This window comes from Oncorhynchus keta, chromosome 18, assembly GCF_023373465.1.
Source record: "Oncorhynchus keta strain PuntledgeMale-10-30-2019 chromosome 18, Oket_V2, whole genome shotgun sequence".
NCBI lineage: Eukaryota > Metazoa > Chordata > Actinopteri > Salmoniformes > Salmonidae > Oncorhynchus > Oncorhynchus keta.
Window position 1 is genome coordinate 1,995,327 of NC_068438.1, and position 14,217 is coordinate 2,009,543.

A 14,217-nucleotide genomic window follows, 5' to 3' on the forward strand; every position below is an offset into this window, starting at 1 on the left:
TAGGAAGAAGCAGAAAGAGAATCATTGAAGATGCATAGGACGTAATGACAGAAATGTCTACGTGGTCTGAACCACTGATAATAGCACAAGTTTTATTAATATTGTAGGTATTTAGGAATTGTTGAAGATGCACATGGGGGGTGTGGATGTAAATACCTAAGTCCACTACCGCCCATCGGATCTATTAATCAATCAACCACATTTATTCATAAAGCCCTTTTTACATTAGCAGATGTCACAAAGTGCTATAGAGAAACCCAGCCTAAAACCTCAAACAGAAAGCAATACAGATGTAGGAACCTAGGAAGGAACCTAGAGGGGAACCAGGCTCTGAGGGGTGGCCAGTCCTCTTCTGGCTGTGCCAGGTGGAGATTTTAAGAGTACATAGCCATTAAGAAGATTTATTTTTAACAAGAAATTTGTGGAGTGGTTGAAAAATGACATTTAATGACTCCAACCTAAGTGTATGTAAACTTCAGACTTCAACTGTATGTTACTTTATCTCTAGTAACCCATTATACTTCCTTAACACTAGTGTTCTCTAGTAACAGTATATTCTGGAATAGTACTTTCTCCTTTCATATCTCCACATATATAATAATGTTATAACATCAAACTCCACTGATGAGTCATGTTACCCTCTGAGACATGTTATTTTCTTTACTAATGAGACATGTTATCCTCGATTGAGATCTTGAGAAATGTTATACCTGTTACTCTGGACCCTGATCTCTCTTGACGAACATATCAAGAATATTTCAAGGACAGCATTTTTCCATGTTTGTAACATTGCAAAAATCTGAAACTTTTTGTCCCAAAATTATGCAGAAAGTCTAATCTAGTCTAATCCATGCTTTTGTCACTTCTAGATTCGACTACTGCAATGCTCTACTCTCTGCCTCTGACCCTGTAGTGCTAAACCCAGCTGCTAGAATCCTGACTAGAACCCACAAATTTTATCATATTACTCCAGTGCTAGCTAGTAGACTCTCTTAAGGCTAGGGCTAATTTCAAGGTTTTACTGCTAACCTCCAAAGCGTTACATGGTCTTGCTCCCACCTATCCTTCCGATTTGGTCCTGCCGTTCATACTTACAAGTCCGCTATCGTCACAAGACGCAGGCCTCCTCCTTATTGTCCCTAGAATTTCTGAGCAAACAGCTGGATGCAGGGCTTTCTCCCATAGAGCTCCATTTTTATGGAATGATCTGTCTGTCCATGTGAGAGATAGTCTGGCCCAGGGGTGCGAAGGTGAACGGAAAGGCACTGGAGGGACGAACTGTCCTTGCTGTCTCTGCCTCCCCGGCTCACCTCTCTCCACTGGGATTCTCTGCCGCTGACCCTATTACGGGGGCTGAGTCACTGGCTTACTAATGACATTCCATGCCATCCCTAAGAGAGTTGAGTCACAGACGTGAACTTCCTGTCTGGGTTTGCGCCCCCTCAGGCTTGTGTGGGGGAGTAGCTCTTCGTGGGCTATACTCAGCCTACTCATGGTAATAAGTTGGTGGTCTGTTGATATCCCTCTAGTGGTGTGGGGGCTGTGCTTTGGCAAAGTGGGTGGGGTTATAACCTGCCTGTTTGACCCTGTCCGGGGGTATCATCGGACGGGGCCACAGTGTCCCCCAACCCACCCCTGTCTCAGTCTCCAGTATCTATGCTGCAATAGTCTGTGTCGGGGGGCTAGGGTCAGTCTGTTATATCTGGTGAAATTCTCCTGACTTATCTGGTGTCCTGTGTGAATTTAAGTATGCTCCTTCTAATTCTCCCTGTCTCCCTCCCTTCCCAGAGGACCTGAGCCCTAGGATCATGCCTCGGGACTACCTGGCCTGATGACTCCTGGCTGTACCCAGTCCACCTGGTGGTGGTGCTGCTGCTCCAGTTTCAACTGTTCTGCTTGCGACTAGGGAGCCCTGACCTGTTTACAAGATGTGCTACCTATCCAGGATCTGCTGTTTTTGACTCTCTCTCTCTGCTTTCTCGACCTCTGAATGCTCGGCTATGAAAAATCAACTGACATTTACTCCTGAAGCACTGACCTGTTGCACCCTCTACAACCACTGTGATTATTATCCTGCTGGTCATCGATGAACATTTGAACATCAAGTAGAAATATCTGGCCTTAACTTCTTGACGCTACCCATCCCGGTACCGGAATAATTGTCATCAGCAACCGCTGAATAGCATAGCGCCACAGTCAAATAATATTACTAAAAATGATTCATATTCATGAAATCACAAGTGCAATATTGCAAAACACAGCTTAGCCTTTTGTTAATCCACCCGTCGTCTCAGATTTTGAAATTATGCTTTACAGCGAAAGCAAACCAAGCGTTTGTGTAAGTTTATCGATAGCATAACATAACATTATGTACACTAAGCATTAAGTAGCTAGGTCACAAAAGTCAGAAAAGCAATCAAAAACATTGTTTACCTTTGATGATCTTCGGATGTTTTCACTCACAAGACTCCCAGATACACAACAAACGTTCCTTTTGTTCCATAAAGATTATTTTTATACCCCAAATACCGACGTTTGTTTGTCGCGTTATGTTCAGAAATCCACAGGAAAGAGCGGTCACGACAACGCAGACAATGTATTTCAAATGTATTCCAAATAATATCCATAATGTCCACAGAAACGTCAAACTTTTTTTATAATCAGTCCTCAAGTTGTTTTTAAAATATATATTCAATAATATATCAACAGAGTATATAGCTTTTTCAATAACAGCGGGAGAAACAATGGCCCGCTTTACTCAGTTGCGCAAAACTCACTCTGAGAGCCCCCACCTATCCACTTACGCAATGTGATCCTTCACGCTCATTTTTCAGAATAAAAGCATGAAACTATGTCTAAAGACTGTTGACACCTTAGGGAAGCCATAGAAAAAGGAATCTGGTTGATATCCCTTTAAATGGAGGATAGGCATACTGAGGAACAGAGGTTTCAAAATAAGAGGCACTTCCTGATTGGATTTTCCTCAGGCTTTCGCCTGCAATTTCAGTTCTGTTATACTCACAGACAATATTTTTACAGTTTTGGAAACTTTAGAGTGTTTTCTAATTCAAATAAATAATCATAAATATTATGGATTTTAAACATATAAGTACATATAAGTGTATTATATCGGCTGAAAGCTTAAATTCTTGTTAATCTAACTGCACTGTTTGATTTACAGTAACAATTAGAGCAAAAACATGCCATGCGATTGTTTGATGATGGCGCCCCACATCAAAATATTTTTCCACTGGCACAAGGTTTCATACATTCACATACAAATACTAAATATTCACATTTTGAAAATCATCCTCTGATTTGTCATCCAAAGGGTCCCAGCTATAACATGTAGTGTTGTTTTGTTAGATAAAATCCTTCTTTATATCCCAAATAGTCTGTTTAGTTGGCGCCATCGATTTGAGTAATCCACTCGTTCAAACTTTCTTTCAACAAGTCAAAATACATTTCAATTTACTCCTCAGATACCCTAAAATGTAATCAAACTATAATATTTATTTCGGAAAGAAGTATGTTCAATATGAAATCGATTTTAGCAGGTGCGTAATGTCTTCATGGCGCGCGCAAACAAAGACCGTGTCCTTCTACAAAAACTGTTATTTCTTATTCGTTTTTGAAGTTACAAGCATGAACATAGAATGCTGGCACCCTGTGGAAGCCATAGGAATTGCATCAAGGGAGCCAATTTTCAATATGACCTTTCTCTTGCATTATTAAAAGGATGGTCTCTACAAAAATAAAACAAATTCTGGATGGTTTTTCTTTGGATTTTTTCCAACCATATCTATTGTGTTATATTCTCCTACATTATTTTAACATTTATACGAAATTCCAATGATTTTCTTTCCAAAGGTACCAATTATATGCATATCCTGGCATCAGGGCCTGAGCGACAGGCAGTTTACTTTGGGCACGTCATTCAGGCAGGAAACTTTTTTTTAAGGGCCTAGTCCTAATTAAATTAACAAACTATAGTTTTGGCAAGTCGGCGAGGACATCTACTTTGTGAATGACACAATTAATTGTACCAACGATTGTTTACAGACAGATTATTTCACTTATAATTCAATGTATCACAATTTCAGTGGGTCAGAAGTTACATACACTAAGTTGACTGTGCCTTTAAACAGCTTGGAAAATTCCAGAAAATAATGTCATGGCATTGGAAGCTTCCAATAGGCTAATTGGCATCATTTGAGTTAATTGGAGGTCTACCTATGGATGTATTTCAAGGTCTACCTTCAAACTTAGTGCCTCTTGGCTTGACATAATGGGAAAATCTAAAGAAATCAGCTTAGACATCAGAAAATAAATTGTAGACCACAAGTCTGGTTCATCCTTGGGAACAATTTCCAAACGCCTGAAGGTACGTTCATCTGTACAAACAATAGTATGCAAGTATAAACACCACGGGACCATGCAGTTGTCATACCGCTCAGGAAGGAGACGCGTTCTGTCTACTAGAGATGAACGTACATTGGTGATCAATCCCAGAACAACAGCAAAAGACCTTGTGAAGATGCTGGAGGAAACAGGTACAAAAGTACCTAAATCCACAGTAAAACGAGTCCTATATCGACATAGCCTGAAAGGCCGCTCAGCAAGGAAGAAGCCACTGCACTAAAACCACCACAAAAAAAGCCAAACTACGGTTTGCAACTGCACATGGGGACAAAGATCGTACTTTTTGGAGAAATGTCCTCTGGTCTGATGAAACAAAAATATAAATTCAGTTATGTGGATATATTGAAGCAACATCTCAAGACATCAGTCAGGAAGTTAAAGCTTGTTGCAAATGGGTCTTCCAAATGGACAATGACCCCAAGCATACTTCCAAAGTTGTGGCAGAATGGCTTAAGGACAACAAAGTCAAGGTATTGGAGTGGCCATCACAAAGCACTGACCTCAATCCTATAGAAGATTTGTCGGCAGAAATGAAAAAGCATGTGCGAGCAAGGAGGCCTACAAACCTGACTCAGGAACATCAGCTCTGTCAGGAGGAATGGGACAACATTTACCCAACTTATTGTGGGAAGCTTGTTGAAGGCTACCAGAAACGTTAGACCCAAGTTAAACAATTTAAAGGCAATGCTACCTAATTCTAATTGAGTGCGTGTAAACTTCTGACCCACTAGGAATGTGATGAAAGAAATAGAAGCTGAAATAAATAATTCTCTCTACTACTATTCTGACATTTCACATTCTTAAAATAAAAGTGGTGATCCTAACTGACCTAAGACAGGGAATGTTTACTGGAATTAAATGTCAGGAATTGTGAAAAACTGAGTTTAAATGTAGTTGGCTAAGGTGTGTGTAAACTTCCGACTTCAACTGTATGAAGGGTATCATGGGTTATTAGAGTTTTCATGAAGTAATAATAGAAATAATAACATACAACTTGCACAGTCACAGAGAAATGAGTAGCATAATGGGTTACTAGATTTGATAAAGTAACAATGTATGAATGTATAATCATTAATCGAGTTTAACTTGCTAGGTAGAGACTTAGTATGGACAGAGCACACCATCTATAGGGGACTGATAGACAGTGCCAGCCCAGTTATAGTGAAAGTTGATCCCAGAAAGAGATTCTTGTCTCGAGAGCTGAAAAAGGACGCTCCCTCCAAAGTGTATCTCTTCCCTTCTGAATTGGCAGATGTATTTCATAAAGTCAGGGCATTAGATGTTCATCTTAAAATAATAGACATTTAATAAGTGTGAAGCAGAAAGTGAATATCCAACAGAAATTTGAAATAAATATAGAGTGACATAGTTAGGGTAGACAAAATGATAAACAATGCCTTCTAATATGGAGAAAGTTATCATGCTTGTTTTGTTTTGATTTTAAACCTTGCAATAGGGGGAAAAGCAGAACATTGTTTGAGAGTGATCCAAGTATATTAGCAGTAGATATTAAGAACGTCTTCCTTTTGGGAAGAAGAGAATCCTAGTTGAGGGAAACAGATATGGAGACTCGTGAAAGTAACAAAGTGAATGGTAATATTAGTGGTTTTCAGATAGCACACAATATAAGGTCACAGATGGGGCTGACATCTGGTGTTTGGGTTAGAGATATGTTTCCTGTGGAACAATAGATAGCAGCAAGTGCTAACTGAACTCAAACAGACTATGGGACACAGTGGGGAATTGTGGGACAGAGGTATGAGGAATTGAATAAGATACGTTTTTGACAAGTTCCAATTATTATTACTTAATTCTATAGTTTGGGTAGAACAAATGTAATGTCATCTAAACCAATTTGTTTCCAATACGTGGAACTGTGTCCAGATTTGAAGTAGATTCAAATAAATGTTTTAGTACTGAATATTCAGCTGATAAGCCAGCACTGACTTTTTGAAGGACCTAGTAGAGTTGTTAAACAACAGGTTTCATATGATGACTAGTTTAGGTCTCAGGGACTGTCCTTACAGAACATATGTCAATGCAACAGGTAAAAATGATAAGATTACAAGAAAGGGGCTCTGGGATGGTTATCTTTAGAAGGTGCCTATTCCGCTTAATGGGACACCATATCATCTGATGTGTCTGAAGTATAATTCTGTGTAGGCATGGCTTAAGACTTCCTGCCCAAGATGCAGGGAACTCAATTAAGATTAAGATTTTTTTGGACTGATGATGTGCAAACTAAGTACATGTTTATTTTCTTTCTTCCAGGACTGATGGAATGTCTGCTACCAAGTTTTTTAAAATCATGTTTATAATGTCAAATGCTTTCCGAGGCAGGTGCCTTGGGAGTTAGTATGAAGCTACCCAGATTGAGTTGTGAAGGGAACTCCCAAATTAAGTAAGGCATAACCATTTAGTTTGTTTTTGACCTGCAATGAATATTTGTTAGTGGTGTTTATACTGGTTTATTGTGTGGGGTCTTGTTATTTTGGTTTTAATTGGTTTTTCACAGGTTAGAAATTATGCACCTTAAAGGGCACACAAATGAAAGTATCTATTGTCAGAAATTTGGTTGCACACATTCTCTTGTTAAGAAATGTAAGGAAAAATCCAATGTAAACCTGATACACAAAATGTTTGAAATATTTTTAAGTAATGTCTGAGATACAGGGAAAGAAACACTCAGTTAATGGGGTTGAATGACCTCTGACCTCTTATGACTTTCTGGTGAGGCTTGATTACCTTCACTAAAAATACTTAAATGGGCTATGTAAACACTAAGAAGTTTATAATTTATCAATAGTCCTACGTGTGATTGGGATCACGAGAAGGACCGAGAGAGATCGCTGCCCCTGAATGAGGGAACACTTGTCTGTAGTCTATTTTACTATTGCTTGAATAACCTTATAGGATACAATGAAGTTAAGATGGAGTCATCAAGGGTTGTAATTCTCATTTATTTGTTATTTTGATTTAACAGGCAGTGTTGTTTTTTTGGACACATGAATCCCGAAAAGCGGTACAAGGTGTGATACCAACACGGCTCTTGAGGACGCCAGCTGCCCGGCGCTGTGAAACAGAAATCCAGCATGGAATTTCCTGCTGAAGAGTGTCTCATCCAGGAATGTAAAGTACTGGAAGAAGATTTGAGGGTTCTCTAAAATAACGCTTGAGGGAAAAAGAGGATTTGGACAATGAAGTAATCCTGAGATTCCTCTCCAACTCTGATAGTTTGCATGCATAAAGACTGACATAATCATCGTTCCTGTGTGGGACCAGGGGGGTGTTGCAGATTTGGGTCAAAAGCATGTATCTGCCCCTTTGGGACTATTCCATTGGTGCAATGCCGGTTAAACCCCAATCAAGTGCACCAAGTAAGAAACAAAAAACAATTCAACCCAGATCTGTGGTCAATAATGGACCTGTGATGTACAGTATGCACAACTTGGTACCTACACACAGGGGAGCAGGACTGCTGAGGGTGGTAGCACAGTGTTGGGCAGTGGGAGAGTGTTCTGGCTCAGTACACAGCTCTGGGACTGCTGTCAGACGAGGCCCTTGGCCATTCTCCCAGATATACAGAGCTACCTGGAACAACATGGGAAGATACTGTTACTGTTTTTTTCAGCTGCTCATGCAAACACATTTTTTCTTGAGGCAAGCCGAAATCAGTAGTTGAAGTCTATGCCCCTTCGTCGGTAATTTGTCAACAGTAGGGATTCTTCAATGAAATGTTTGTTGTCATTCAACGAGAGACCAATCGTTTTCATGCGTTTTTGACTTGAGTAATACTGCACCAAACATCTTAGCACCAAACATCTTAAGATCTACTCGACAAAAACGTCAAAATGATGACAGATTTCTTGAGTTATCTTAGAATAATTCTACGTTTTTTGAGGAAGTGGCTATGGCGTCTCAACGTGTACAAACAGTACTATCGCTGCTTTTTCTTGTTTTTCCTAGCTTAAGTCTTTTAAAGGAGTATGCGAGCACACTCGTTCAGTTAGGCACCAGCCAAACCAAAGCATTTCGCTCAGAGCAATACAAATTGCTCTGAGAAAAATATATTGTTCAACAAGTTATAAAATAAATCTAAAAAAAATTCAAAATTATTGGCACCCTTGTTTTCAATACTTTGTACATCCTCCCCTTGCAAGGCCAACGTCACTTAGCCTTTTTCTATAATATTTTTATGAGATTATAATAACACACTGGGAGGGATCATAGACTATTTCGCTATACAGAAACTTTCCAGATCCTTGATATCCTTCAGTCTGCGCTTATGGACTTGCCCTCCTCAATTCAAACCACAGGTTTTCAATGGAGTTCATGTCCGGAGACTGATGGCCATTGCAAAATGTTTATTTTGTGGTTAATTAAACATTTCTGTGTGGATTTTGATGTGTGCCTGGGGTCATTGTCTTGCTGGAAGATCCACTTGATGCCAAGTTTCAACCTCCCGGCAGAGGCAACCAGGTTTTTGGCAAAAATGTCCTTCTAGTTCATAATACCATTGACTTCAGAAAGGGCCCCAGGACCAGTGGAAGCAAAAAAGCTCCAATAACATCAAAGATCAACCACTATATCTTACAGTAGATATTAGGTTATTTTCCACATATGCATCCTTCTGTCGAGGCCAAACCCACCACTGTTGTGTGTGGAGAAAGAGCTCAATTTTCATCTCATCTGACCATAAGCACCCGGTTCCAATCCAAGTCACAATGATGTTTAGCAAACTCTAGGTGTTTTCATTTGTTGGTTGCTCTCAATAAAGGCATTTCTATGGCAACCCTTCCAAATACCCTATTGGCTTGGAGGTGGCGTCTAATATTAGATTTGATGACCCCAAGATGCGACTAAGTTCTGTAATTCTCCAACTGTGGCCCTTGGACTTTTCTTTGCCTCCCGAACATCTTCTCTGTGTGTTTAGCAAGTTTATCATGGTGGTATATTTCGTTTTCAGTTGTTTTTACATACCCATTGCCTGATTTTTGAAAGTCAAAAACCATTTCAATATCATTTGTGAGTTATTTGGATTTTACATGCGTTACCTCTTTTTTAATGCCCCAGTGAAACAGGAAGCCATGAAAGGCAACAATACAGTTATTTAAATTGAGATTAAAGAGGTCCTGAACAGCCCAAATCATGTTTTTCATGAAATGTGATGATATTTGGATGAAACCAGATCAAAGTAGGATGACCAAAGTATGAAAACATTTATTTTCTTCTACATTGATAAAGTTTCCAAAAGCGCCGATTTCCGATTGTTATGAAAACTTGAAAATCGGCCCCAATTAAATCGCCCATTCCTATTAAATCGGTCAACCTTAAAATAGCTAAGTAGCTAGTCAACTGGTGTCCATTTCTGCAGCGTGTCAGCAAATATAATTACAGGTTTCTCCTAAGGCAAACATACTTATAGGTTTTAGCTTTTTTCTGTGTCTGGTGTTAGCTAGTAACTGGTTAGCTAGGTCTACAGCCAGCATAGAACAAAAGCGAGGGAAGGGCTTCCCAAAACTCCAACGCAGTTGTCATGTCATTACATCAAGAGACACATCAAACATAAGATTCATACAAACTTCTTGACAGCGTTGATAGTCATAACATATGAACATTGTCTGTCAGTCAACATACACAGCATATTTAATGAAAAGTACCCAGACCTCAAGCTGTACATTTTCAACTGAAATTGTCCATGATGAACTAGCTATCTAGCTTAATTATACAGCTAACATTTAGTCTATATTGATGCTGTTACAATAACCAAACATTTAGATGAAAAAAGTATAATTATGAAACCATGAAGTGATGGATGATAGGATTGGATGTTGCATGCAATTTCAATGTTGTTTGATTTGCATTGTGGAGCAGTAAATTTGCTGGAGATAATCTCACTGCAACACCACATTCATGTTGCTTGACATAGGCGTTTTCAAAGAACCGTCAGTCAAGGTGACCACCCCACCCACTTGGCCTACTAGCTCCCCACCCACTCAGTCTGTCTTTCAGACTTCATGGTAGTTTTTAGATCTAGAGAACTCCTGATATCGCCAGGTGTGATAAGTATATTATTTGTCTTGATATATTGTCTATTACTGTCTTTTTGCAAGCTAGGGCCATCTACTTTAAGTCCTGCCTGTCTTCCCAGTAGCCTAGTTGATGTGTGAACTGCTGACTGCAGATAGTTGTTGACACATCAACCAGGATCAAGGGGCATGGCAATTTGTAACTCGTTTTGGTAAAAAAAAAAAAAATCTAATTTATTTGTCACATACACATGGTTAGCAGATGTTAATGCGAGTGTAGCGAAATGCTTGTGCTTCTAGTTCCGACAATGCAGTAATAACCAACAAGTAATCTAGCTAACAATTCCAAAACTACTACCTTATAGACACAAGAGTAAGGGGATAAAGAATATGTACATAAAGATATATGAATGAGTGATGGTACAGAACGGCATAGGCAAGATACAGTAGATGGTATCGAGTACAGTATATACATATGAGATGAGTATGTAAACAAAGTGGCATAGTTAAAGTGGCTAGTGATACATGTATTACACAAAGATGCAGTAGATGATATAGAGTACAGTATATACGTATACATATGAGATGAATGATGTAGGGTATGTAAACATTATATTAGGTAGCATTGTTTATAGTGGCTAGTGATATATTTTACATTATTTCCCATCAATTCCCATTATTAAAGTGGCTGGAGTTGAGTCAGTGTGTTGGCAGCAGCCACTCAATGTTAGTGGTGGCTGTTTAACAGTCCGATGGCCTTGAGATAGAAGCTGTTTTTCAGTCTCTCGGTCCCAGCTTTGATGCACCTGTACTGACCTCGCCTTCTGGATGATAGCGGGGTGAACAGGCAGTGGCTCGGGTGGTTGTTGTCCTTGATGATCTTTATGGCCTTCCTGTGACATCGGGTGGTGTAAGTGCCCTGGAGGGCAGGTAGTTTGCCCCCGGTGATGCGTTGTGCAGACCTCACTACCCTCTGGAGAGCCTTACGGTTGTGGGCGGAGCAGTTGCCGTACCAGGCGGTGATACAGTCCGACAGGATGCTCTCGATTGTGCATCTGTAGAAGTTTGTGAGTGCTTTTGGTGACAAGTCAAATTTCTTCAGCCTCCTGAGGTTGAAGAGGCGCTGCTGCGCCTTTTTCATGATGCTGTCTGTGTGGGTGGACCAATTCAGTTAGTCTGTGATGTGTACGCCGAGGAACTTAAAACTTACTACCCTCTCCACTACTGTTCCATCGATGTGGATAGGGGGGTGTTCCCTCTGCTGTTTCCTGAAGCCCACAATCATCTCCTTAGTTTTGTTGACGTTGAGTGTGAGGTTATTTTCCTGACACCACACTCCGAGGGCCCTCACCTCCTCCCTGTAGGCTGTCTCGTCGTTGTTGGTAATCAAGCCTACCACTGCCTACCACTGTCGTCCTCAAACTTGATGATTGAGTTGGAGGCGTGCGTGGCCACGCAGTCGTGGGTGAACAGGGAGTACAGGAGAGGGCTCAGAACGCACCCTTGTGGGACCCCAGTGTTGAGGATCAGCGGGGTGGAGATGTTGTTGCCTACCCTCACCACCTGGGGGCGGCCCGTCAGGAAGCCCAGTATCCAGTTGCACAGGGCGGGGTCGAGACCCAGGGTCTCGAGCTTGATGACGAGCTTGGAGGGTACTATGGTGTTAAATGCCGAGCTGTAGTCGATGAACAGCATTCTCACATAGGTATTCCTCTTGTCCAGATGGGTTAGGGCAGTGTGCAGTGTGGTTGAGATTGCATCGTCTGTGGACCTATTTGGGCGGTAAGCAAATTGGAGTGGGTCTAGGGTGTCAGGTAGGGGGGAGGTGATATGGTCCTTGACTAGTCTCTCAAAGCACTTCATGATGGCGGAAGTGAGTGCTACGGGGCGGTAGTCGTTTAGCTCAGTTACCAGCTTTCTTGGGAACAGGAAAAATGGTGGCCCTCTTGAAGCATGTGGGAACAGCAGACTGGAATAGGGATTGATTGAATATGTCCGTAAACACACCAGCCAGCTGGTCTGCGCATGCTCTGAGGGCTCGGCTGGGGATGCCGTCTGGGCCTGCAGCCTTGCGAGGGTTAACACGTTTAAATGTTTTCCTCGCGTCGGCTGCAGTGAAGGAGAGTCCGCATGTTTTGGTTGCGGGCCGTGTCAGTGGCACTGTATTGTCCTCAAAGCGGGCAAAAAAGTTATTTAGTCTGCCTGGGAGCAAGACATCCTGGTCCGTGACGGGGCTGGTTTTCTTTTTGTAATCCGTGATTGACTGTAGACCCTGCCACATACCTCTTGTGTCTGAGCCATTGAATTGCGATTCTGCTTTGTCTCTATACCGACGCTTAGCTTGTTTGATTGCCTTGCGGAGGGAATAGCTACACTGTTTGTATTCGGTAATGTTTCCGGTCACCTTGCCCTGATTAAAAGCAGTGGTTCGCGCTTTCAGTTTCACGCGAATGCTGCCATCAATCCACGGTTTCTGTTTTGGGAATGTTTTAATCGTTGCTATGGGAACGACATCTTCAACGCACGTTCTAATGAACTCGCACACCGAATCAGCGTATTCGTCAATGTTGTTATTTTACGCAATACGAAACATATCCCAGTCCACGTGATGGAAGCAGTCTTGGAGTGTGGAATCAGATTGGTCGGACCAGCGTTGAACAGACCTCAGCGCGGAAGCTTCTTGTTTTAGTTTCTGTCTGTACGCAGGGAGCAACAGTGGCTGTATTGGAGTGGGATTGGTTCCTCCTCTCCTAGGCAATCAGCAATTAGTACAGAAAAGCGTTCTCTTCACCTCTACTAAGCAATTAACAATTAGTTTAGTCTCCCCTGGTTTCTCAGCGGCAGCTGTAAGCGGCGGTCGTGTCAGAGGTGGTCTCGTCAGCAAAACTAAGACCGTCGCCGAAACAAAGACGGTTCTGCAGAGTTGTTAGAGGAAGGAAAGAGTGAATGGCTCCACACCACTCTCTAACTTGAGTATCTTAGATAGTTATTGTATCTCATTTAGCTATTTTGTAGTTTTGGTAACTACAGTATATACAATAGTATATGGACACCCCTTCAAACTAGTGAATTCAGCTATTTCAGCCACACCCGTTGCTGAAAGGTACATAAAATTGAGCACACGGCCATGCAATCTCCATAGACAAACATTGACAGTAGAATGGCTGTACTGAAGAGCTCAATGAGTTTCAACGTGGCACCGTCACGGGACGCCACCTTTCCAACAAGTCTGTTTGTCAAATTTCTGCCCTGTTAGAGCTGCCCAGGTCAACTGTAAGTGCTGTTATTGTGAAGTGGAAATGTCTAGGAGCAACAACAGCTCAGCAGGGAAGTGGTAGGCCACAGAAGCTAACAGAACGAGTAAAATGTGTCTGTCATCCGTTGCAACACTCACTACCGAGTTCCAAACTGCCTCTGGAAGCAACGTCAGCACAAGAACGGTTCGTCGGGAGCTTCATGAAATGGGTTTCCAGGGCTGAGAAGCCGCACACAAGCTTAAGATCACCATGCGCAATACCAGTGTCGGTTGGATTGGTGTAAAGCTCGCCACCATTGGACTCTGGAGCAGGGGAAACCTTTTGTCTGTAGTGATGTATAACGCCTAGCCATCTGGCAGTCCGACGGACAAATCTGGGTTTGGCGGGTGCCAGGAGAACACTACCTGCCTGAATGTATTGTGCCAATTGTAAAGTTTGGTGGAGGAGGAATAATGGTTTGGGCTCCTTAGTTCCAGTATAATGACATTTTAGACGATTCTGTGCTTCCA

The 14,217-nt window shown here is 41.5% G+C and overlaps 1 protein-coding gene across 5 annotated transcripts in view; it reads right to left on the reverse strand.

Annotated features, from left to right (window-relative positions):
- LOC118397035 (beta-1,3-glucosyltransferase-like) overlaps positions 1 to 14,217 on the reverse strand; it is a 149,831-nt gene that overhangs the window by 22,142 nt on the left and 113,472 nt on the right. For 4 of the 5 annotated variants that reach the window (XM_052467097.1, XM_052467101.1, XM_035791436.2 and 1 more), the window contains one exon: positions 7,882 to 8,013. The exons of the other annotated variant lie outside the window; for it this stretch is intronic. In XM_052467097.1, the coding sequence (XP_052323057.1) occupies positions 7,882 to 8,013 (132 nt within the window). The remainder of the gene's footprint in view (positions 1 to 7,881; positions 8,014 to 14,217) is intronic. 5 annotated transcript variants of the gene reach the window in all.